The 23,814-nt window shown below is 34.7% G+C and overlaps 1 protein-coding gene across 3 annotated transcripts in view; it reads right to left on the bottom strand.

Moving 5' to 3' along the window:
- Positions 1-3,546: 3,546 nt before the first annotated feature.
- Positions 3,547-23,814, bottom strand: part of LOC102685331 (V-type proton ATPase 116 kDa subunit a 4) — a 31,254-nt gene continuing 10,986 nt past the window's right edge. Inside the window, exons 8-22 of one of the 3 annotated variants that reach the window (XM_069192153.1) lie at positions 23,144-23,226; positions 22,203-22,296; positions 20,312-20,524; positions 19,854-20,004; positions 18,297-18,436; positions 16,756-16,913; positions 15,962-16,055; positions 14,149-14,267; positions 13,369-13,585; positions 10,880-10,987; positions 10,498-10,599; positions 8,124-8,231; positions 5,739-5,856; positions 4,748-4,919; positions 3,547-3,945 (exon numbers count right to left, since the gene is read on the bottom strand). In XM_069192153.1, coding sequence (XP_069048254.1) covers positions 3,852-3,945; positions 4,748-4,919; positions 5,739-5,856; positions 8,124-8,231; positions 10,498-10,599; positions 10,880-10,987; positions 13,369-13,585; positions 14,149-14,267; positions 15,962-16,055; positions 16,756-16,913; positions 18,297-18,436; positions 19,854-20,004; positions 20,312-20,524; positions 22,203-22,296; positions 23,144-23,226 — 1,971 coding nt within the window. In that variant the 3' untranslated portion in view covers positions 3,547-3,851. Of the gene's footprint in view, positions 3,946-4,747; positions 4,920-5,738; positions 5,857-8,123; positions 8,232-10,491; positions 10,600-10,879; positions 10,988-13,368; positions 13,586-14,148; positions 14,268-15,961; positions 16,056-16,755; positions 16,914-18,296; positions 18,437-19,853; positions 20,005-20,311; positions 20,525-22,202; positions 22,297-23,143; positions 23,227-23,814 lie in introns of all 3 variants that reach the window. The other 2 variants (XM_015353134.2, XM_015353135.2) reach the window with 2 other exon arrangements.

The raw sequence follows: 23,814 nt of genomic DNA on the forward strand, positions 1-23,814 counted from the left end.
ATTCTTTGCTTTGAAATGCACTTCCAAGCAGTGGAATCCCCTAGAAACAGCTGCTTTTATTCTGAACTAATCAAAGTCACCACAGTAGATCACAGGTGGGAGCCAATTAGTTTGTTGTGTGATCTATAAGGTGATTGGTAATACCTGAGCAAGTTTACAGATGCAATGTAAGAGGGGTGTTCACTTATCCAAATAAGGTGTTTTCCTGTTGTAATATTAATTAATTTTCAGAATGTTTTGGAATTGTATTTTCACTTGGCTAATGTGGGATACTGTGGGTAAATAAAAATGAAAGAAGCCTAATTTAATTTGTTTTTATATTCACAGTGTCATACAACCAAATGTACAAATTTTGAAATGGGGTTGGTGACTTTCTATATCCACTGTATATGTGAGGCTCCCCCCACTAAGTCACAGAAAGCCAGATAAAAATGTATTTTGTGTAATCAATGTTCATTTTTTAGGTTACAATTTTGTTTTTTAACTTTACATTGTGCTGTGAATTGATTTTCTATTAAAAATAGCATCATTTGGTCCTGTGGTATATTTAATGAGGATAGCACCAGTTCGGAAATGCTGCAAGAAATGTTCAAACCATGGTGCATAGCTACAGTGAACCGCAGCTACACTTACAGTCTATAGAATTATATATGAGAATATTACCAGGTACAGTATTTCAGTATTTACAGTATGAAACCAGTGTTTGATGGTATTTACAAACATATGACTGGTTATGAATGCAGGCAAAAACTGTTTTAGTGCAAGCAACACTTCCTTGTTGCACAACACCGAATCACAACCACAGTAAAAAAATTGCATCATTCACAAGGAATCTTAGCCCTATGCATAGAGTTTGAGTTTCTTTTAATGCTGAGCTATCACAAGTAGTATTAACAATGTATGAGTTTAAGTGATCATGAATTTAAAGTATAAACTGTCCACTTAAAGGGTATCTTTCAAATAAAAAATATAAAGTAAACTGTAAAGGGTGATCTCTAAACTTTCATTCTCCCTGCAAAGCTCTAATTTCAATTGGATCCCTGCTGAAAAGAAAACACAATTTTTTACAGGGGATTGACCTGTGAGTTGACCTCAAAGTCAGGTTACATTTGACTTTGTCTGAGCAGGGAGGTATGGTCAAGGCTGGTCTAAATATCCTGCTGGAACAAGGTAAGTGATAAATTCATTATGCACAGGTGAGATCTGTCAACCTGATCATGTCATCGTGGCAACAGGCTGATTAGCAGGTGGATTAGAATCTCAATCAATTGTCATGGTGTTTTGCATGCCTAGGGCCCTGAGGTCACCATGGGGCCCCTTCAATGTGCAACACAGCATATTTTCAGTTCAGTTAATTTTATTTGTCATATGCATAAGTGCAATGAAATGCTTATTTGTACTGTATTCTTTCAAAGACATTAAAGAAATCACCAAAAACATAAACACCAGCAGCAGCAACAACACGTTAAATAACATACAAGTCAGACAAGTAGTTTGAGAAACAAAAACACCAGTATGAACCAGTGATAAGGGTAGAGCTCAATAATCTGACACCTTGTGGGAAGAAGTGGTCTCTGAATCTTGAAGTCCGTGCCTTTATGCTCCTATAACATTTACCAGAGGGATGGAAGGAGAAAAGTGAGAAACCAGGATGACAGTTGTCCTCAGCGATACTTCCTGCCTTCCTGAGACAGCAAGTTGTAAAAATGTCCACAAGAGAGGGGAGCTGTACTCCAGTGATGGACTGGGCTGACCTGATCAGCCCTTGTAACACCATCCACTCAGACAACGAGCTGCTGCCAAATCACACTGTAATATCATATGTAAGCACATTTTTTCAACTGTCTGAGAATGTAAAGGTGCTGTTGTGTAGCTCCAGTTACATGCTGGGACCACATTAAATCATTAGTAATGAAGGTACTCAGGACCTTGAAGCTGCTAACTGTCTGGAAGTGGGACATGTATACAGTATATCTCACTTATCTAGCATAACAATATCACCACTTAAGTACATTGTGAGAGGTGTTGCTGGGGTCTGTTCATTTAGCCTTCAACAAAAGTGATGCTAAAATGCCATAAAGCTGACTTGCTTTAGCAGCCCCAGTGACTTAATGCTATAATAAAAGACAGGAACAACACCCACAAACAGGATAAAGCAGAACAATGTCTGCTGCATATCAAAGGACAGAACCTAGAGCAACACAGAGCAGGACAAGAAGTAATTACATATCAAAGAACAGGACAAGAAATCAGATTATGAAACAAACTTCTTTCTGACTGTATATAAGGGTTGGGAAACCCTTGCAGTTGATCTATTCTGCGGGGCAGACCCAGCGCATGCATTACTGTCGTTATTGAGACTCAATAAAACTGAATCTGCACAAGACTGTGTCCTGCTCCGGTGATGAAGAATTTCCCACAACAGTCTCTACAGCCACCTCATTGATGTGAACAGGGGTGTGGTCTCCACCCTAATTTCTAAAATTGATGACCAGCTCTGTGGTTTTGCTGACGTTGAGGGAGAGATTATTGTCAATCTCTCAATCACTCAACCAGGTTCCTGACCTCATCCCTGTAGGCTGTCTCATCATCACTGGTGATTCAGCTGCTCGATTTTTATTGGTACATTATTCCCTATAGCTGCTCTACTGTATCTGTTGCTGCTGTGGACTATCCTAATTATATTGTAATCTGGAGGGTCCCCCAAAAAACTAGGACCGGCCCTGTTGTTTTTAGTGTGTAATTCAGCACACCTCTGAGAGCTCTGTTAGAGGTCAGTAACACATTGAGATATCATTGTCTGTTTACAAAATAAAGCCTTTGTGAAGGGGACAGTTTCAGTTCTTCTGAATGTACAGTACCAGTCAAAAGTTTGAGTACACCTGCTGGATATAAACTTGTCTATAAACACTTAATATTTAATTACATGATACTGTACAATATGTGTACTTACAGTATAATCTTAAGTAAACTGCAGATGAGGTTGCGTGAAGCTTTTTTCCTTGCTTGACTGAGCAAATTTTGCCATGTTCATTGAGGAATTACAAACACTAGTTACAGTACCTGTGAGAACATCTAATAAAGACAATCTTAAACTTCTTTTAGTGTTCTAACACCATGTTATACATATTTCTGACTTTTAACTAACCTGGGCTTCAGACTGAAATCCGTTTGCTTTGGATGTTCATTTTATTGAAAATGAAAAATTTACATTTTCAATGCAGTTCACTTCAGATTATAAGTACACATACTGTACAGTATTGTGTAATTAAATATTAAGTGTTTATAGACAAGTTCATACAGTTTAAAGCACAGATAATCATGAAAAACCTGTTTTCCAGCAGGTGTACTCAAACTTTTGACTGGTACTGTATGTAAATGTGTTTTGTTTTTATAATTCTGATCTTTTAACTCTTAAAGCTATAACTGAGGTTGCATAATCTTTTCTTGACCTTCTTCACAGTACATGTCCAGCCACCCTTTTGATTTTTTGCTCATAGAGGGATAAGATTTTTCAGGTCAAGAAACAAACAAATCACAAACATCTTGTAGTTCCTAAAATTGTAGTTTAATTTTAAAGCCAGAGTTGTACTTAAAACACATTTTTAAAAATAAATTCTGATAACACAGTGCTTGGAATAGGAAAAAAAGACTGCCAATCCCCTTGTTGGCATACCTATGAAAATAAGGTATCCTGGTCAAAAAGCAAAAAGACAAGGTAACAAATAATTAACTTACATCACTTATAGTACACTACAATTTCAGCAGACATATTGGTAGTACATTCAATGCCATTTTTAAGAGTATTCTCCCAAGGTTAAGAATGTTTGTTAATCATTAAATATTAATATTTAATCTTCTTCAGATCCAGACAAGACATGTTTAAAATCAAAAGGTGAAAAGTTGTAACCAGTCCCGGTGTAGAACTTGTTCTGAAACTCCACCCTGGACAGGAATGAGAAGTTAAATATTAATTTTCAATAAAATATATAACTACATATACCGTACGTATAACAGGAACAATTAAAAATGTCACCATAAAGGATTATTTCAAGTGTTACACACAAGAATCTTCCTAAAATGACTTTAGCCAGAACACAATTACAAAATTTCAGAGATCTGCATTTTAATTTTTGACCCAGATTGAAATATGCATGAGCTACCAATACACCAAATGAGTCAGAACACTTGATGCCAGTGTAGGTAGTTTTCTAAAGCTACAGTATATTAACTATTCTGTCTCAATAATGCAATCAAGGCTGACCTGGTACTGCTGATATTAAGCAAGACATGCCTTCTTCAATACCAGTTAGGCTTTCTACTGTATATGCAGTTAAAAGAGTTGTTAGGGAGGGGGTTTCAGGAACTATTAGTAATGATGATTCTGGGTTCAACCCCTGACTATTTCAACTGCAGCTGCAGAACCTCAAATGTAGGATATACTGTACTGTAGTCATGTGTCAACCTACTATACTGACAAGGCCCAATTGTTTGGTAAGAATTTAGTTGCATACTTTAACGTGAAACTATTTCATTCCTGCACTCTAATTCAGTTTTAAGTGTACTGCTTTTTGTTATCCTTTTTATTCATACCAATCCATATGGGAAAACCTTTGAACAATTCTATCCTCACAATTATTTTTCTGTATGTTCCAGAAGAGCAGCCAATAAAACTACCTTCTACTATAGACTTTCCACACCTATAATGCTTAACTCATTCTTTATTTAGACTGAGCATCATACGTACCAGTGTAGACGCAGAGCATGAAGGAAAGCAGAGAGTCCTTCCATTACAAGTAAAATGGCCACAGTTAAGACAGCAAATGCAGAAAAGATGACAAACACTCCAATAACTCCTCCCCAGCTTCGATTGGCAAGGCCAATATGGATCACCATATGCCACAGAACTTCAGATAATTCTTAGGAGAGAATTACAGACAACTCATTTAAATTAAACTTCTTAAATTTCTAAATTTCTGAATTCCAGTGGATAGTCTCACCCATCTAAACTCCGTAGTACTCCTTACTGGCTCCAAAGTTTGGATGGACACTTTGATCTAGGGAGTGTCTGGATGGGATGGTACTATTTCCACTTCTTAATAACCTCAATAAATTTCTTAAAGTGATATTCAGTGTCTTTAAACTTTTATACCATTCTGTGCTTTTCAACAAGTTTACATCTGAGTTATTTTGAACGAGCTTTGGTCTTCATCGTTACGCTTTTACTTAAAATTCACTTCCTGACTGTGCACACAGAGGCAATTTAACTGACAGTGTGACTTTGTTCATCATTGTAGAGAGATGAATATTTTTGCAAGGCAATGTACAGTATGTACAGTATACTGTTTATAATTATGATGTCCTTTATGAAATGAAAATACATTTAACACAACAAAGATAAAATGTTTTCAGATCTCTGGCTACATTACCTATTTGGAAAAACATGGATTTTTTGTGGAAAAATAAATGCCTTCCATTTATATAAAGTAGGTCTAACAATTCTTGTTGCAATTTAAAAAAACACCATTAACTGTTTTGTAGCTTTGAGCTGAACCTACCATATGATGTAGTATTACTGCATCTCGTATGCAATGGCTTAGAATATTACACTGTATAATATAGAGATTGTGTTACATTTGTAGACATCTCACATAGACACTGCTGAAGTGTGTAAACTGTCATGGTACAGTATGTATTACTTGTGGTTTAGCATGCTGAAAGAGGAATGGATAACTCACGTGCATGTGCAAGACTGAGAGCCCACAGACGAAGATAGGATGCAGTATTGGAGATGCAGCCTAAACAGTATTCAATGGTGTGAATGCTCTGATTCACAAACACATCTCCAAAGTTGAACTGCAGCAAAGAAAAAGACAGAAGACAACTTCAGTAGTAAAGGAACAAGTTAAAGGTTTATTCCATGCTGAAAAAAGTAGAAAGAAAACACAACGTTCACCCGAAGAAGGTTCCACAGCCGAAACTTTGTGTTTTCTTTCTTCTCTTTTCAGCATGGAATAAACCTATTACTTGTTCCTTTGCAGCCTACGCATTCTGATCCATTCTGACCACCTGAACAACTTCAGTAGTAGTTTTGTTAGGGTTTAAAAAAGGTAAACCATATTAATAATACAATTATTACACAATATTATATAATTGCTTATATAGCTCTTTTCAGGATACTCAACTCAAAGTGATTTACTGGAGCATTAGGACCCACACAGACCGGAGAGTGAGCGCCCCCTACTGGCCCCACTAACACCACTTCCAGTAGCAACCTTACATTTTCCAAGGAGTCTCACATCCAGGTACTGACCAGGCTCACACCTGCTTAGCTTCAGTGGGTTGTGATAGAATATATTGTTTAGGTCACCATTAACATAAACAAAAGCTTTTGTTGCTCTGGTATCAGTCCATAGAAGAGATAGTAAGTACAGGAATGAGAGCACCAGCCATATATTGTTAAAAAATGTTAGAGACTCTCACAGCTGCAGACTTCTATAGTCGAAAGAGGCAAACAGACATTTTTCCCTTTAAAACACTAGCTCAGCTGAGTTCAAAAGAAAACAGATAAATATCAATTTATTTTAACAATTCACAGATATAGGGCAGCCAGAGCCTATCTCTGCAAGCAAAAGGCACAAGGCACAATACACCCTGGATGCCAGTCCATCACAAACATGCATGCATGAATATCCACACACTCACACCAGGGCCAGTTTTCGCAGAAGATAAATTAACATAACAATTTACGTTTTGATTGATATGTTTGTCTTTGGACTGTGAGAGGAGACTAGAGCACCTGCAAAAACCTACATAAACACAGGGGGAACATACAAACAGATAGCATCCCTAATTCAGAGTTGAACCCAGGATCCCAATAATGCAAGGCAGAAATACTAAACAAGTTTTTATTCTGACATAACTTCTCTCTTGGAAACCGTCTTAGATCATAAAAGCATGAGGAAATTTTCATATACTGTACGTTTTCCTTAACACCCGATTATGTGTAAAGTATAGATATGTTTCATCCCTGTCTTTGTACAGCTAGAATGTCTGCAGTTGAGTAATGTCTTTTGAAGAAACAGAGTGTAAATTACACCTTTGTCTGAGAATGGTTCTCCATTGTATTTTCTGATTTTGTGCTACTACAAGATGCTAGGACAGACAGAATTCTCTACAGGCCTAAAAAATAATCTTAACTTTAATTTTAAAAGGGGTTGGAGGCAATGTTCCCTCTAAGCTCTGCACATGTGTGTGCACACACAGGTTATGAAATTTATAAGAGATCAAGATATGCACATTTCTTGCATTAGGAGTTTGTCTTTCTGTATATCCCAGCTTGCTCTCCATGAGACACACAGGCGCACAGACGGGGAGAAATAAGCTCGGGGTCAGAGTGCAGGGTCAACCATTTATACGGTGCCCCTGGAGCAGCTGGGGTTAAGGGCCTTGCTCAGGGGCCCAACGAAGTAGGATTCCTCTGCTGGCTGCAGGAAATCAGCGCACATAGGAAATTGAACTGTGCACAAAAATTAAATTACCCCCAAAATATGATAATAATAAAACAAACATGGTCGTCAATTGGAAAATGCTAAATTGACAACATGAGACTGGCTGAGAGAGGCCCAACTTGTCTGTGTGCATTATTATTGCTACTCAATAATCGATATCTATGCTTTTGTAGTCTTGTACCTCACTGCTAGTGCTCGCTTGACACTCAGTCTCTATGACTGGGCTCATTGAATCGCTGTCCCTGTCTTTTGGATCTCTATGCTTCTATGAGAATGACTATATTAACAATAATTTCAGGTGATTACAATTTTCCATACACTTTGTTTATTGCGCACAAGTTTTTGTCACTGGGGAAACAATTTGCACAACTTGAAATGTTTGCGCACACCAGCCATTAAAAATTAGAGGGAATATTGGTTGATGGCTCCTACCAGTCAGCTGGCTGAATGATAGCCCAGGCACTGAGAACAAGCCGTACAGCTAAATTCTGCATCATTAATTGAACCCCACAGCAAGTTACATTGCAATCAACTCACTGCTCAGATGAAGCTGCAGATCCCGCCTGTGTACAGAATGTAATAAATTTGAACAGTTAAGGAGCAAAGGCTTACCTCTTTTTGTCCCTCATCATGTCCTTCATTATGCCCTCCACTGTTAATGGAGGAGTGTGTCTGAAGTTTATCCATTTCTATCTGCTCTGTGTTTTCAGATACAGACTGCTGCATGAGACAGAAAGAAAGCAGAACAACTCGAGTGCTGAGTACTTGATAAATGGAAATAATAGAAATAGGGCTCCTGGTCTGGTTTCCAGTGTTTATTTTTATAATTTTATTTTAAATTCACTGAAAACTGATTCTGTCTAATTAAAACCAAAAATACAGTTATTATGAAACAAGGTTCCTTTGACTTAAGTTCACTCCTTGTTTGAACTTCTCTTTTATTTGTAATAAAGGACACATCTGGGAGATGGCACTGATCACAAATTATTATGCCTATGCATTATTTATTTTCTCTACAGTATGTATTTTCTTAATAGTACAACAAACTAGGATATAAAACTCCTGCATGATAGTTGAAGCCAGGACTCTAGATACTACTCCAAAAATGATTTCTGAATTAAATGACTATATACTTGTATGAAATCCAAAATTGCAGCATTAAAGATATTAATCTCTGAGATTTATTCAAGTGCAGGTGGCTTTGCATACTTTTATCCTAATTAGAACACAAAGATAGCTTAAAAAGCAGTAATTAGACTTTAAAAGGAGGCATTTGTCTTGACAATAAAATTTAAATTCAGAAGTCCTAAATATAAACCACTAACAAAACCTTTATTTTAAATGCTTGCTATGCAATAGCCTATTTCTGTTCTTTATGATTAATCCATCCATCCATTTTCGAACCACTTCTTAGCCAGAGCCTATCGCAACAAACAATGGGTGAAAGGCTGGGTACAAACTTGATAGGATGCCAGTCCATCACAAGTCAGACTGATGCAAACACAGACACACACACACTCACACATGGGATTTACACTATGGGAGGAAACCGGAGCAAAGGGAGGATACCAGGCAGATACAAGGTGAACCCCACGCAGATCGAACCCCAGGTCCAAAATTGAACCCAAAGACACATTGCTTTGCATGGCAATGTTTCCAATGTGCCACCATGCCGGCTTTAATGATGAATGTGAAAAGTGATTTATTGGGAACACTGGGAACAGGAGAGTGATTTATTGTAGAACACTGGTTAAACAGAGAAAGGTTGATAATGCTTAATTTTAGCATTAAGATGATATTATACTAAAAACAACCCTAGGATATTTGGAAAGAGAAGTGGTACTGTACATAATTTGGTGTAACACTGGCAATGCAGGGCACCACCTTGGAATTATACAGTAACTATGGGAAGTATATATTTTTTCTTTTTTGTGAGATAGTGGTAAAATATAGAAATTACATTACATTGTTCTATATGTGTATCAAAATGAACCAAAAAATCATTGAAAAAGCATTCTAGTTTTGTAGCCTGGAGAATATATACAAACAAATTAAGGGAATGATTTACTGAAATTATTCAAATGTAAAGGTGAAGAATCTTTAAAGAGGAATCCTAAATAGGCTAAACTGTTTTAGAAATTAATATAATTTGCAAGTCTCATTCTGCATGAAAGACTGACATATAAAACAGAATACAACTAATTCCATGCTGAAAATTAGAAAGAACACATTGTTTTGGCTGTTGAGCCCAGGCCCAAATTTACTGAAGGAAAGAAGCAACGACATTAACACATAGGCGAACAAAGGACAAAGCAGGTGTGAGTGCATACAGAACAGGTGAGAAAGACTATCCAAGAAAAGGGAGATTTAGGGGACAAATGTGGAAAGTTAAATTCTGTGATAAAATTCTTTACTGATACTGTACATGCTTTCTTTTTCTAATTTTCAGTGTGGAATTAACCACTACTCGTTTCTATGCAGCTAACAAATGCATACACAGCTCCCCAGTTGAACCTTTTCTGACAATAAAATAATAAACCACTGTCTAATAATGCAGTTGTTTTTTCAACTGAAAAGAAAACTTCCAACAAGATGTCCTGTTGCTTTAAAAAATGATGCTAAGTCTGACACAAAAGAAAATAACTAAAAAATAATACAAAAAACATATGCAATAAAAAACACATAGAACACTATGGTATAAAGATGCACTACAAGTTTCTGAGACAGATCTAACAAAGATCTCAACTGACCTAACAAAGAATCTTTAACTCTAGTCTCAAAAGGTCCTGGGGGCTTTTCTTCATCTGACTAAATGATATTACAGGCACTGAGACCAAGGCATGCAGTCATGTTATCAAATTTAGATTTCCAGCAGGCTACATCTCAACCAAACTGCCTACTCAAAAAATTACTACACAATATCATGTCCAGCCTCAGAGTGAGGGTACAAAACTGAGAAATAAAGGAGGAAAATACTTACATGTACCTCTCTTTCACCTTCTTCACGTCCTTCTGGAGGTGTGTCATTAGAGGAGTGTACGTGAAGTATGTCCACTTCTATCTCCTCTCTGCCTCCCTTAATTAGCTGCTTTGTGGGAGAAAGCAATTAAATAGTATCTGGAGAATTGTAAATTTGATTTATACGAAATGAAATAGTAACTAATACTCCTTTAGTCCATTGTCTGTTTACAATAAATATTTTTATGTAACAGACTGTTTCTGGATTTGGTTTGTTTACTGACTCAAACTGACTGTGTATAGTACAGTATGTTAAATCTTTTGTAGGACTTAAAAAAAGAAAAAAGAGAAGCAAATAAAGATCACATAAAAGTTCTCCATGAAAACGTTTAAGATATTACATCTTTTACCTGTTGCTGGGATTTTAAGTGCTTAGCACGTAGAATCAAAGGCTTAAAGAGCAGCATCCAAGGGACAGCAATCACTGCAAGAACTACCAAAAAGCTCTGAACTTCTTGCTGAAAAATAATACATATATACTGTACTGTAAACGACAGTATACAGTACACACATAGAGATACAATAGTTGCACATGTATTCGAGCCCTTGCACAGTTTTCATATTTTTGTGCTTTAAAACTTGTTGTCATGACACTTTAAAGATGCAATTAATATTTCTTATGTACATAACCTAATCCACACATTCAAAGCAAAAAACAAAACTAAATAAAAATAATGAATATTTACTAAAAATGGAAAAGTCAGGATTACATTTGTATTCATACTGTATGTTTTGCTGTGGCAAACCTGTATTATTAAAGTGGCCTCTATTGTAATACTGTAGTAGTAGTTCTCTTAATTCTTAATAATTGGAAAACACTGATAAGCATTAGCATGCAATTACATTCTCTGAATATCCCTGGATAGTCAATTCTGTCATTAATAAGGTACATTGTGCCACCTAGACCATGCCTAGATCAGACTGTCCCTCCAAACCAAGCAGCCAGGCAGGGAGGAAACTGGTGAGGGATGCCAACTGGATGCCAAAGATAACTTTGAAACAGCTACATACTGTAGTTCAATGGTTGAGATGGAAAAAACCTACAGTACATGAGTCAACCCTGTTTTGGACACTTCATAAAGATATTCTGTATGGCAGAGTGGCAAACTCATCTTAAATCCCACATGAAATTATGCATTTAAGCGATCATTCAAAATTGTGTCAAAATGTTTTGAGCTATTTTGGTATCATTGGAAAGCACTGTGTCTCTTAGAGAAACAACACAGTGCATCAACCTGTCAAGACCTTAATAACTTGAACATGCAAGTTATTAAGTAAAAGGTTTAAACTGTTTATACAGCATTTTGTAATTTAACAAAAATGGGACTCCAAAGAAAATGTCTGAATACAGTACATTCACAAGGTACAGTATGTTGGAAATCATGAACTGGGCATCAGAGTGGATAGATCATATTTGCTATAAAAAGTGGACTTAAAACCTTTAGCATAAGAGTGCTGTTGTGAGAAATCAATGTTTTTATTATTGTTGTTGATTTATTATTTTAATTTACCCTAGTTACTGAAAAAGTAAGAATAAGACAACTTAAGTATATCAAAATTTCCCAGATTGTCAAACAATAATCAGATATAATCCCAGTAAAAAAATTTTTCACTAAATAGTTATTAAGTACTGGATGCCTTTTCAAAGTGTGTAGTACTGTTGATTTAATGTTAAGTGACAGAGTTCAAATAGTGATTACTAGGAAATTAGTAGATGTTTCTTGCTTTTGCTATTAATTCAGCAACAAGATTAGTTATTGTTAATTAGTTAGTATTATTTAATTAATAACAAGGTGGTTATTAAATTTAAATGCCTATATGGCTTCTATGTTAAATAAATTAATGTACTTAAATTCTTGTTTCAGCATTTTTGAATGCGGACTAAAATATTTTGTCTGAACGTACAGGTTATTGGGGTAAATAGAACGTATGTACAGTAGTATAATCCAACAGGGTCCAAGATTGGGCCCAGAATTCTAAAGAAGACTGCATTAAGAATGTCATAATTCAAGAAAACCGTTTTGGATAAAAAGATATACTGTACAGTAAATTAAGTGCTTGGCAATCTCTCTAACTTTAAGAAAGTAAATGTAATTATACACAAAACCTAACTTGAATCTGTATTCTCTAGAACTAAGTCAATTTAATTTCTATGTGTGAGTTTAATGTTGTGCTGTTGTTTAATATTTTTTTATTTTTGTGTGCTGAGCAAAATTCCAGCATAAAACTGACGCAATACTAACAGAAACCCTTGTATCTACAGTATAAAATAAGAAATCTTTACTGCTTTTTTGGTCATTCATTCTTTGGATCACTAGCAACACAGGATCATGATCTCAAAATTTTGGGGTTTATATTTATTTTTTTACTTAATTAATATCATGATGAAACTAAACAATGGCTGGAGAATGTCTGTTAAGGTATAGTAGTGATTTGACTGAAATTCTTCTAATTTAAAATAGAAAAGATTCAGCCTAAACAAAGACCTTTTTTACAGCTTAAACAAAGGTCATATTTGGGCAAAAATGTTTTACTGCTAATTATAAATATATGAACAATCATAACTACTGTATAGATTGTAGTAGTTCAGGTGGGTAGCTTCGTTAGCATGCGTAGGCTGCAAAGGAATAAGTAATAGGTTTATTCCATGCTGAAAAAAGAAAGAAAACACAACGTTTCAGCCGTGGAGCCTTGGCACCCGAAGAAGGTTCATAATAAACTAATTAACATAATAAACTAATTAACTAGCGAAGGCTAAAATACATACCTGTTACACTTAATCACTAAAACAACAATTACAATAATGATAGTGTTATTATATACAATAAAATTACATTACCTGATATGAATAAAGAGGAGCATTAGAGGAGTCTCCGTAGTTGAAGAGAAACATGTTGATGTAATGAATGAGGATGCTAGGGGCTATCTGGGAGGAGTGAACATCATACTGACACCATTTAAATATGATCATGAAAACCATGTAGCCAAACAAGCAGGTGATAAAAATGATCTCTGGGATGAACTGGAAGACAATGTTGACTGTGTTCTTGAAGTGCCTAAGGGAAAGAAGAAAGAAGAAAAGCATTCCAATCTGATGTAAGATTTTTCAAAGAAATTTATCAAAATTGTAAAATCCCTAGAGTTTGATAATATAATATCTGTTATATTTATTGTACAGAATATATTAAAGTATCACGTATATTTTTTATCATGAATGTGAACAAATGTGCATACTGTTCAATCCAGCGATTTCAAATGAACATAAGTATTGAGATACATTTACATTAAGTGTAAAAGTCAGCATTTAGAATTTCAAAAAAAGTGAGACAGGCTAATTGTGCCTAATCATTCAACAATCAACTCCTGACCAATAAGAGACCTATTCTAGCAGACAACTTGCACAATACTTTTGCTCCTTCAAAATAAAGAGATTTAATACTATTGATTTAACACAATATTAATTGACACAAGAAGTTAATTTCATAGGCTTTATTAGAAAATAAAATACTTAGGAGATGCACTTCTTACTAATATTGAATTAATTGTGAAAACAATCCCAGATTTCATTGTTCCAATACTGTACATTTAGGGAGGGTACCGTAATTTAACATGAACTTACATGTGATTAAAAAGACTGAGAATCACCCCAAATATCATCTGGATGATTCCAAGCACTACAGACATCTTCATCTTATAGGAGTTCAGGAATGTCAATTTATTTGAAGCAATGTTCCATATCTAAAGTAAAATTAAAAAAATGTAAAACACCAAATAAACACATGCTATGAGCAATATTAGAAACCACCTAAACCTAAATTTGTCGAGATACAGTATACTGTATGTATACAGTATGTATTTCCATTTCAAAGTGGGGTTGTTAAATAATCATACATTTGATGGAAAGATAGTGGAAAATCCATTCAGTAAATTCATGTTTTTACTATTAAATAAAATAAAATTAAAATTTTAATTGAAAAAAATGTTTTTACTGAAGTTAAATGATGTGTAGCATCAACCATCCTATGGTGTTTTGTGATTTGTTCTGTAACTGATGAATCCACTATTTTCTACAGTAATTAAAGTTGATTGTGTTACAAGCTCAGGTAGGTGACAATGGAAGTATCTAAAAATCCTAATAAAGTCTGTATCACCTGGAAATTTAAACATGTCCAGCTTCAAAGCAGAGGGGATGTTTGAGATGTATAGATCCTGTGTTCAAAGCAATTATAAAGTTTACCTTGGCATACAGTACCTTGGTTAATTAGGTTCTGGGTAAATTATTAAGTACAGTATCAATCACCAGTCTAGAAACACACTGTATAAGATCAGATGAGGAGAAGGAAAGAAAAATAAAAAAAAGGTCAGATCACAAGACAGAGCAGTAGGAACTTGAAGCTTGTGCCAGGCGAGAGTCCCTACTTCATGAACCTGTGAAAAAACCTGATTGGAGCTAGTTATGAATCTTTCCAAGACAGCTTGTTCTTGTTATTCTGTACCTATTAGGGGACTTGGAGTTCCTGAGTGAAGAATCTCTCCATTTGAAACTGCCTATCCTGCTTCTGGGTGTATTTTAGAATTGGGAGATAGGCCCCCTTTAATTCTGTAGCATCTGCGTTAGAAATGTAGTAGTACAAGTTGGGGGTTAATCTCAATTATTTTAGTTATTAACTAAGCCACTTGGTCAAGTCCTGCTTATTCTCCATTTTAATAACCTCTCAGTGGTAACAATAGTCTATTTACTCTCATATTACTTTGGAACTCAAACACAAGAAATGAAGAGGAAATTATGATAATCTTTGTCTATAAAGATTATACCTGTACACCTTCACAAACTGCCATTTACTGGATTGGAAAACTTTTTTACTGAAATCTGTTTATAATGTACGTTTTTAAAGCATTGTAATGATTCTTCTTTAGACTTTCTCCTTGGCTTATGTCCTTTGTATGGCTCACAGAATAGAACAGTATTTATATTAACTGACATTTGGCTTTTTTATTTCTTTTGGGTTCCACTTATCTAAGCAATACATTATCCCTGTCCAGGAGATCTACAAACTATTGGAATTGGAATGGAATTTAGAATTTCTATTTAGGTATCTCAAGTTTTAGTTATCTTTAAAATCCTTCATTTAAAACAAAAACAATCCTGAACTTAAATTTCTAAATAAAACACACATTATATACATCATCTATTGTATACATGCATGTCAAGAGTGTCGTATTTAAAATTAAAATCAAAATAGAATAAATGACGCTACTTTTGTATGCTACAATACAAGACAGTTGTTGTTAATAATCAGCACAAGATCTTCACCAAAATGTGGAACACTTTTTTTGAAGCATATTAAATAATTGTGTGGATCTTACATTATCCCACTGATAAGGTCTGCGTTTTTTAACTGTGCTTTAAAAAATATGTTTAACTTTCTTACTGGATCTATTCCAAATGCATAAGGACTTCCTGAGTAAACTCCTGGGACAGCTGGATCTAACTGAAGCAGTAGACTTCCTTCAAGGATATGTGCACTAGAAAAGTTAAAAAAATAAACATTTTTTTATTACATAGAGTTAACACAGTATATAGCAAATGGGAGTAATAAAAGCCAATATCATGAATAATAACCTATTATTTTCAAGATAATAATTATTGTTTGCATTTGTACAACATCTTTCATATGAAAGTATCCCAAAGTTCTTCACACACAGAAGCGGACCAACATCAGGCATCAGTGAAGTCCAACACCCACATGGGTGATGTGTGTCTGCCATTATGCCCCAAAGATAAGACAGGGGAGTAAGAAATTCCTTTCCCAATCAAATTAAAGATAATACAGGGTGATCAGATTGTGCAAGCTGAAAGAGAAAATCAGTCAGGACACCAGGAATAACACCCACCACAGGATCTTTACTTACAAAATAGTCAGGATGGTTGACATTACTGTACCCCAACAAAGCACTTCACTAAGAGTACTAAGAACTATAGTGACATTAGGAATAATTTGTTTTCTCTCATTCCAAAGTAATTACGAATACACAAAAACGTAACAAACATGTGCACATTGGCCTTATATACTGTACAATTTACCTATTTAAAATACATAATTTAGTCATTTTAATAGCAAAAAAAAATATTACATTCATTATCTAACTTTAGAGAAAATCAGATACATCAACAGATCTGAGCAGAAATGTCACAGAAATATTTGGTTTTGAAATTGTATCTTACTTCCATGTTCCATTCAGAAACATTGGTCTCACATGCCAGGAGGAACCAAAGAGGTTGAAAGACTTGGCAAAGCAGTCATTATAAATGAAGCCAGTATAAATGGAGAAAATACCCATCAAAAGGATCAGGTAACGGCCACCAAAGAATGTATTCCAAATCTGAAGAGGAAGAAATATGTATAGAGTGATTTTATTCAAACATGTCTAATAACCATTCAAGAATTTAACATTCTGCTTACATTGTTTGCTGAACTTTCATTAACAAGTGCTCTGTGGATTTTATGGGGTATAAAGCTGGGGTATGCAGCCAAAAGCTGGGGTATGCGAAAAGACAAATTCCTAATGCAAGAAATTGTATAGGGCTAATAAAGAAACATTATCATTATCATGGTGCTTTGGGCTTTAGATAGGCTAATCTTAGCACAACCACATCCATAATAAATGGTTCTAATTGAGCAGTGCTATCGGGAGATGTTTTATGTTAAACAATTGAAAATGAAAATAAAAGTTTTCTCTATCATAATTTAATCTCAATATTTAACTATTTTTATATAAAAAATACAAAGATTAAATAATCTTTCTGGTTTAGGATAAGATAGTATTTTTCAGTGTATGTATAGGAGGTCACACATTTAAAGTGGTTTTAACTTACCAATCATTATTAGACATTACAATTTGTAAGACTTTAGCATTCTTTTTCTTTGTATAAAATTGTTTAGTTTAAGTTTGGAGAGAGCTTAAAGTTTTTGTTTTTCTTTTGCACTACTTCTCCATAACTGTAAATAAGGATTTACTAAAGACCTACCTTATACCACAATTTTGTGTCTATGTTTACTAAGTTCCACATACTAGAAGATCACTGCTACCCCAACAGCGTCACATCTGCATTTTCTACCAACCATGTTTTGCCCCATAGCATAATTGTTACTCAAAAGATCCATAAAAACATTGAATAAACAAAATACATAAAAATCAAGGCAGAAGTATTACAACTTTTACAACATTCTGTGATTAATTTAATCATTCATTGATAGATTTACTGTATGTGTTCCAAAAGTGTGAGTGTAAGTAAAATTTAATAGGGCTAGAATCTGAGAAACCTATGAACATACAGTAGTCTTTCCTAATTAATCAAACTGAAAAATAGGATATGTACTGTAGATAAGAATTTAATTAATTAAAAATTGATCTTCTAATTGGTCTGCAGTCACTAACTAAAAGGTAAAGTATAGCACTTAAATACTAGTGAACTCTAGTGAAATGCTAGTGAAATGCTAAAAGAACTGTACAAAAAGTTTATGTGATGGTTTGTAGGAAGCCTGACTGAGGAACATGTGACTATCACTGGGCAATCTGAAAGTATTTATCATACACTAAATAAAACGTGGTCCACACCTATTAAACATCTAAATGTAATTTGGATTATTTTACAATATTAACAATATGTATTATAAATATTTTTATCATATTGTTACTATTGTTGTACCTTTTACAGTAGCAATGTTCTGAAAGAAACACATAGAAAGACTGTAAAGAGCTCACCTCATTGTTACTCTTTTTTTTTGAAAACATCTTCTCATTATGAATCATCAACAGAGCAAAGGAAAGCATAATAACACCATGGCCCCAGTCACCAAACATCACGGCAAACAGGAAGGGGAAAGTTATGATTGTGTAGGGAGCTATGGGGATGAAAAATAAACATCTGGAAATGAGTGAAGCAGCTCATAAAGTTTTATTGTACACTATAACAATTGTACATTTGTTATGTGCCTTCTTAACACTAAATGAAATAAATCAATTTTTGTTCAGATTCATTCTTTATTGAACATTCATAAATTTGAATATTGTGGATGGGTACATTGAGGCAGTCATACCTGAATTCATCCAATACACTTGCTTAAACAAAGCAATTGCAGTTCAAACTCTACTGCTCTCAATATTGTCATATTGTTTCCTCTTTAAAAACTGTAGTTGTAATGTAGCGTAGATTAATATTAATGTGTCATTTTAAAATAAACAACATTCTTACTCAGATTCTACATTACTCAGATTCTTACATTACATTACTAGTATACTCTAAACTCTAGTAGTTCAGGCAGGTAGCTGCGTCAGCATGTGTAGGCCGCAAAGGAACAAGTAATAGACTTATTCCATGCTGAAAAGAGAAAAAAGGAAACAGAACATTTCGGCTGTGGAGCCTCCTTTGGGTGTGAGAAAGACATGGCAGACAGCAAAGATTATATAGCATAGAAGAACAAAAGCTGGGAGAGTGGAGGAGGCTGGAGCAGGGGAGAGGCAGAGTGGCCACTCAGGTGGTGTGAAGTCGTGACCTCTGATAGTCATGATCACACTAATCTGTCTCAAAAAAGGGTCAAAAAAGGCAGAAAGACATCAGGAACTAAAGTTATCCTGAAACTTGATTCACACCTTCCCCCTTGTCTCAATGACAGACTTGTTCTTATTACTTATTCCTTTACTGATGATACCATAGACATTGCGACAAAGGTGTTACAATGTATTCAAAGTATTCTCCTCCTTTAAATGATGTAATGTTGTGTTGAATTGCAGTACTGTAAATACATTAAAAGTAAAACTTAATTGCTCCAACTAAACACAACTGAATCAAGCCAAAGGAAATTTCACCAAGAATTGACACATGGTGGTGAATGTGTATGCATATATATGTGAGCTAGGTATTTTATTTTTTAATTTTTGGTAGGTTTTGCTGACATTTAAGTTCTTCCACCCATGAATGTATTTAGCACTACAACATTTACATTTTGATTAAAAAAAACATTCACTTCAATCTACTGTAGATTTAATATACCAGATGGTCAAGGAATTTTTCCTCTGTTTACAAACTTTGATTTAGACCAGTTTAACATTTTCCCTCAGTTCTTTAGGTGCTGAGTATACTATGTTAAGAAATTCATTAAACATCTTGGACTATCCAGGACAGGACTTGTACACTCCTGGGCCTTAGTAAATGCATATTTCTCAACATAATGAATGCTAGTGAATAACACTAATCTTTTTTCATTAGACAGACAGAAACAAATCAGTAGTAATTCTTATTGAGTAGATGAAACTGCTGACCTGGATTGATTTCTCTGTAAGTAGATACACCATATGCATCAACAATATTCTGAAATCCAGCTGTAAATTTGTTGGTTCTGTTAAAGGTAGGTGGTGACATCCTTGTGCTTACTTCAGTCACAATAGGATCCACAGTTGAACCACTCCGGTCCTGTGGTTTCAAACAACAAATCAACACACCAAACACTTGATACTGTAATTCAGTATTATAAAAAATGACAATTATATTTCTCCCATGAAAAAAACTCTCTACGCTTTCTCTCCTCCCAGCAGATGTAAAAAACACAAACAGCTCTTATGTAAGACACTCCCTCCCCTGATACTTTGTAACATGTAGAAATTCAAAAACATATTTTTCTTGAAGACACTAAACAATGTTAAAATATCTGTAGGTCGATATTGACAATTACACATATTAACTACTGTATTCTTTCTCTGAAAATAGTTAAAGTACTTGCCATTCCTTTCTGGAGAGCCGTTTTGATTCTGTCCATATCTGTGACAGGACACCAGGTCTCAGCAATTAAGCACTGCTGGGTTACATCAATGTTGCACATGTTCAAGGTGTGGTAGACCGCTTTCATTTTCTGCACCTTAATTTTCCATTCCTGAATGCTGCTAGCTGCCTCCTGCAGCACCCTCTTTTGATGGTCTCCTGCTTGCTTCAGGACCTAGAATTAGAGTGTCAGAGATTTAAAATACAGAGCTGTGTTCCATGTGAATTGTTTATTTTTATCTAAAGTCTTGGAATTAGCATTTTATCTATGTTCACAATATCCAAAATTAACTATTAGCTCATTTAATTTTCAACCTCCTTAACATAAACCAGGAAGATGAAAATAGTACTTGTCCTCTGAAACATGTTCCTATCTTCTTTTTACAGTTTAGGACCACACTAACAAGACCCAGAGTATCAGAAATAAAAATATGAAACCCTCTCTGCTAAAATCCCAGCCTTTCAGAAGCCTCAGGGTATAACTCTTAACACGGTAAGCCAAGGATACCCTACCTGACACAATCTGCTCTATGATTGTGTGCCTTAACTAGGTCTGTGTAGCAGCCTCATGTATTTTATGGACTCATTAAATTTAAAGATTTTACTTTACTTTATCAATTGCACCATCTGAACACAGATACTGTGCAATAGCTCCAGGGTGCAATATAGTATAGTGTGCATAGTATAGTATAGTGTGGACTCTATATTCCATTCTGAAATTCATCTATAGTATCTGTTTATGTCAGTCAATTTGTTTACAAATTATTTTGAATTTTTAAAAACTTTAATGTCAAGATTCAATTTGTTTTCTTTGCTTACTGAGAAAGCTGAAGTGTTTTTTTAAATCATACAAAATATATAAGAATATAACATTTCTTCATATACAGTATAGACTGTTGCTGGGCTGATTCCTGTTTAGGGACATCAAATCGCTGAACGGCATGTGTGCATCTGCAAACGTGTTACTTAAAGGGGAACTGCAATGCTACTTTTATATTTCAGGGTTAGAAAGAATCAGCATTGATGAGTGCCTTTCCAACCACAATAAAAGTAAAACATACAAAATAGCTTTTAAACCTTTATTTTACATCACAAAATAGTCTAAATTTCCAGGTATCTGCAACGTCATATTGTCATTATTGTCTGTGATTCAGAAATAGGCAAAAAAATCAATTGACATGAAGCAGCTCTGTTATATTGTAAAAAACAGGCTTATGAATACATCTCTTTTAATCAAAAACAAATATTGCCTTCGAATTCGAGATGACAGGAAGGGCCACTTCACATCGTGATTTGCATGAACTTACTTACACAAGGTTCACAACTTTGTGCTTAATTCAAAATTTGTAAAATTTTTCTAAACCATACAAGATTTTGTATTTTATTTTGTTATCAAGATTTAATAATCTGTCTGAGAATATGGGACTTTAATTCCCCTTTAAGCGTCATCAAATAAAGCTGTGATCTGCTGTAGGACCAGCATTGGAAACCAGCAAATTATAACTTGAATCTGTCCTGCAAGAGATGAGGAACATTAATATATACAGTATAGAATAAGGGGTAAAGACCAGCCACCTACTGTTCTGATACTGAGACATCATACTGTAATTATCAAAGTGAAATTGTTAGTACTATAGCAACAAAAGAACAGTGTGATGTTGTCCTTACAAAAGTTAGCTTCCTTTAACTGCTTTTCTTTCTTTTCATACTGTACTTATTATTAGCAGTTCAGTCTATAGGCTTGTTTTGTCAGATTTGTTTTTCAGGCAGAATGAACGACTGTTAGACTGTAGTCCTCCATATTAAGTACACTGACACAATAGCAGAGGGAGAAGAGATACACGATGACCTACTGCTTGCAAGTCTTCCAGTTGACAGTTAATACTTGCAGCTGTTTCTCGTCTTTCCTTACTGTTCTCTGGGCAAGGGTACACTGTAGCATGAAATCTGGATAATACAACAACAAAAACATTATGAGATATTGAAAAATATTAGTCTTCTTCAATGTAGAATTAATTTACCTGACATGCTGTGTACTTTTAAACACAAATGGCTTGTTCATTGCATGAAGCATATACTGTCAATTCAAGGGCATTTTACAATTATTTTAATCTTGTGAGAAGCAGAAACATTTCCATTACTTTTTCATATTTTTAAAAAATATGCCAATACAGGCTGTTTATCTGGGAAAAGAGTTATTGATGTTTTAAATGCATATACTGTAGGTTCAGTAAAGGTAATGATGAAGCAAAAATACAGACCTGAGACAAACACAAATTAGGTTTTTGTTAATTATTTTTATAAACTACAATCACAAAACAAACCAGAACAAAACAACATCCCCTTTCCCCTAACACCTACAAATAGGTTTTAATATAACACTTCACTGCAGCTGCTGTACATTTAATGCTTACAGCAAAATTATTTTGTTTACTAATAATCGTAAGAGACAATGTTTTGTTCTTATAATGTTTAAGGACCTGGGCTTTCTCCTCTATTTTATCCATTTTGTGTGAATGGCAGATAACCGTGGACAGATGGGATTTGAGAGCGATGGGGTGCCATCTGTGTTTCGTCCTCAAATAGTGCACGAGGGGAGTGTCTTATGCTGTGACTTGCCTATGAGCTGTGCTGTTGTGTGTGACATGTCAAATAAATTCCATCCTTGAGGTCTTTGCCAGAACCTGTCTTGTGCTCACTAGTGCCACAATATAAATTATGTATGATCATTACTTTTTACATTACTGTTATTTAAAAAATGAAAACACACCTACTTGTCTTTAATGACACTTACCCTTGACAAATTTTCTTAATTTTTAAGCCAAGTTGCTCGCCTTGAAAAAATATAAAGAAGACCTTCTTTTTTACTTCTTCTTTCTGAAATAATCATAATAATAAAAATATGTTTGAATCACCTAGAACCATCCCCCCATTGGTATAAACACCTAGATCTGATTGATGTGTAAGTGGAAGTACTGGAGCTTTTGTGGAAATGGCATTAAATGTGACTTCCTATTATGAAATTCTTATTTCAGCACATTTTGAGTACAGGTTCAAATACATCTACAGCTTCAGATCACCTGTAATTCAATTTATTGCAATAATAGAGGCAGAAGTGAGCACCTACTACAAAATTAAAAGGATATTTAGATAAACACATATTGCTAATTAAAAATGATAATTATAAGACTTTTTGCTCTTTATTTATGTACTGATTAATAATTATTTTTAAACTGATTTAATTCAGTATGCTCATTTCTCAGATTAATTTAATAAAGTCACAAAGATTTACTGTAATTAAACTACCTGCAGTGGTGAGAGACATTTAAGAATTTAAGAATCTTTCACATTACTTGGAAAGATTCGTGCGTAAATTAAAGGTTTATTCCATGCTGAAAAGAGAAGAAAAGAAACGTTTCAGCTTCTTCAGGTGTCACACATGAAGAAGGCTCCAAAAGAAGGCTC

Source organism: Lepisosteus oculatus, chromosome 7, assembly GCF_040954835.1.
Source record: "Lepisosteus oculatus isolate fLepOcu1 chromosome 7, fLepOcu1.hap2, whole genome shotgun sequence".
In the NCBI taxonomy this organism is placed as follows: Eukaryota; Metazoa; Chordata; class Actinopteri; order Semionotiformes; family Lepisosteidae; genus Lepisosteus; species Lepisosteus oculatus.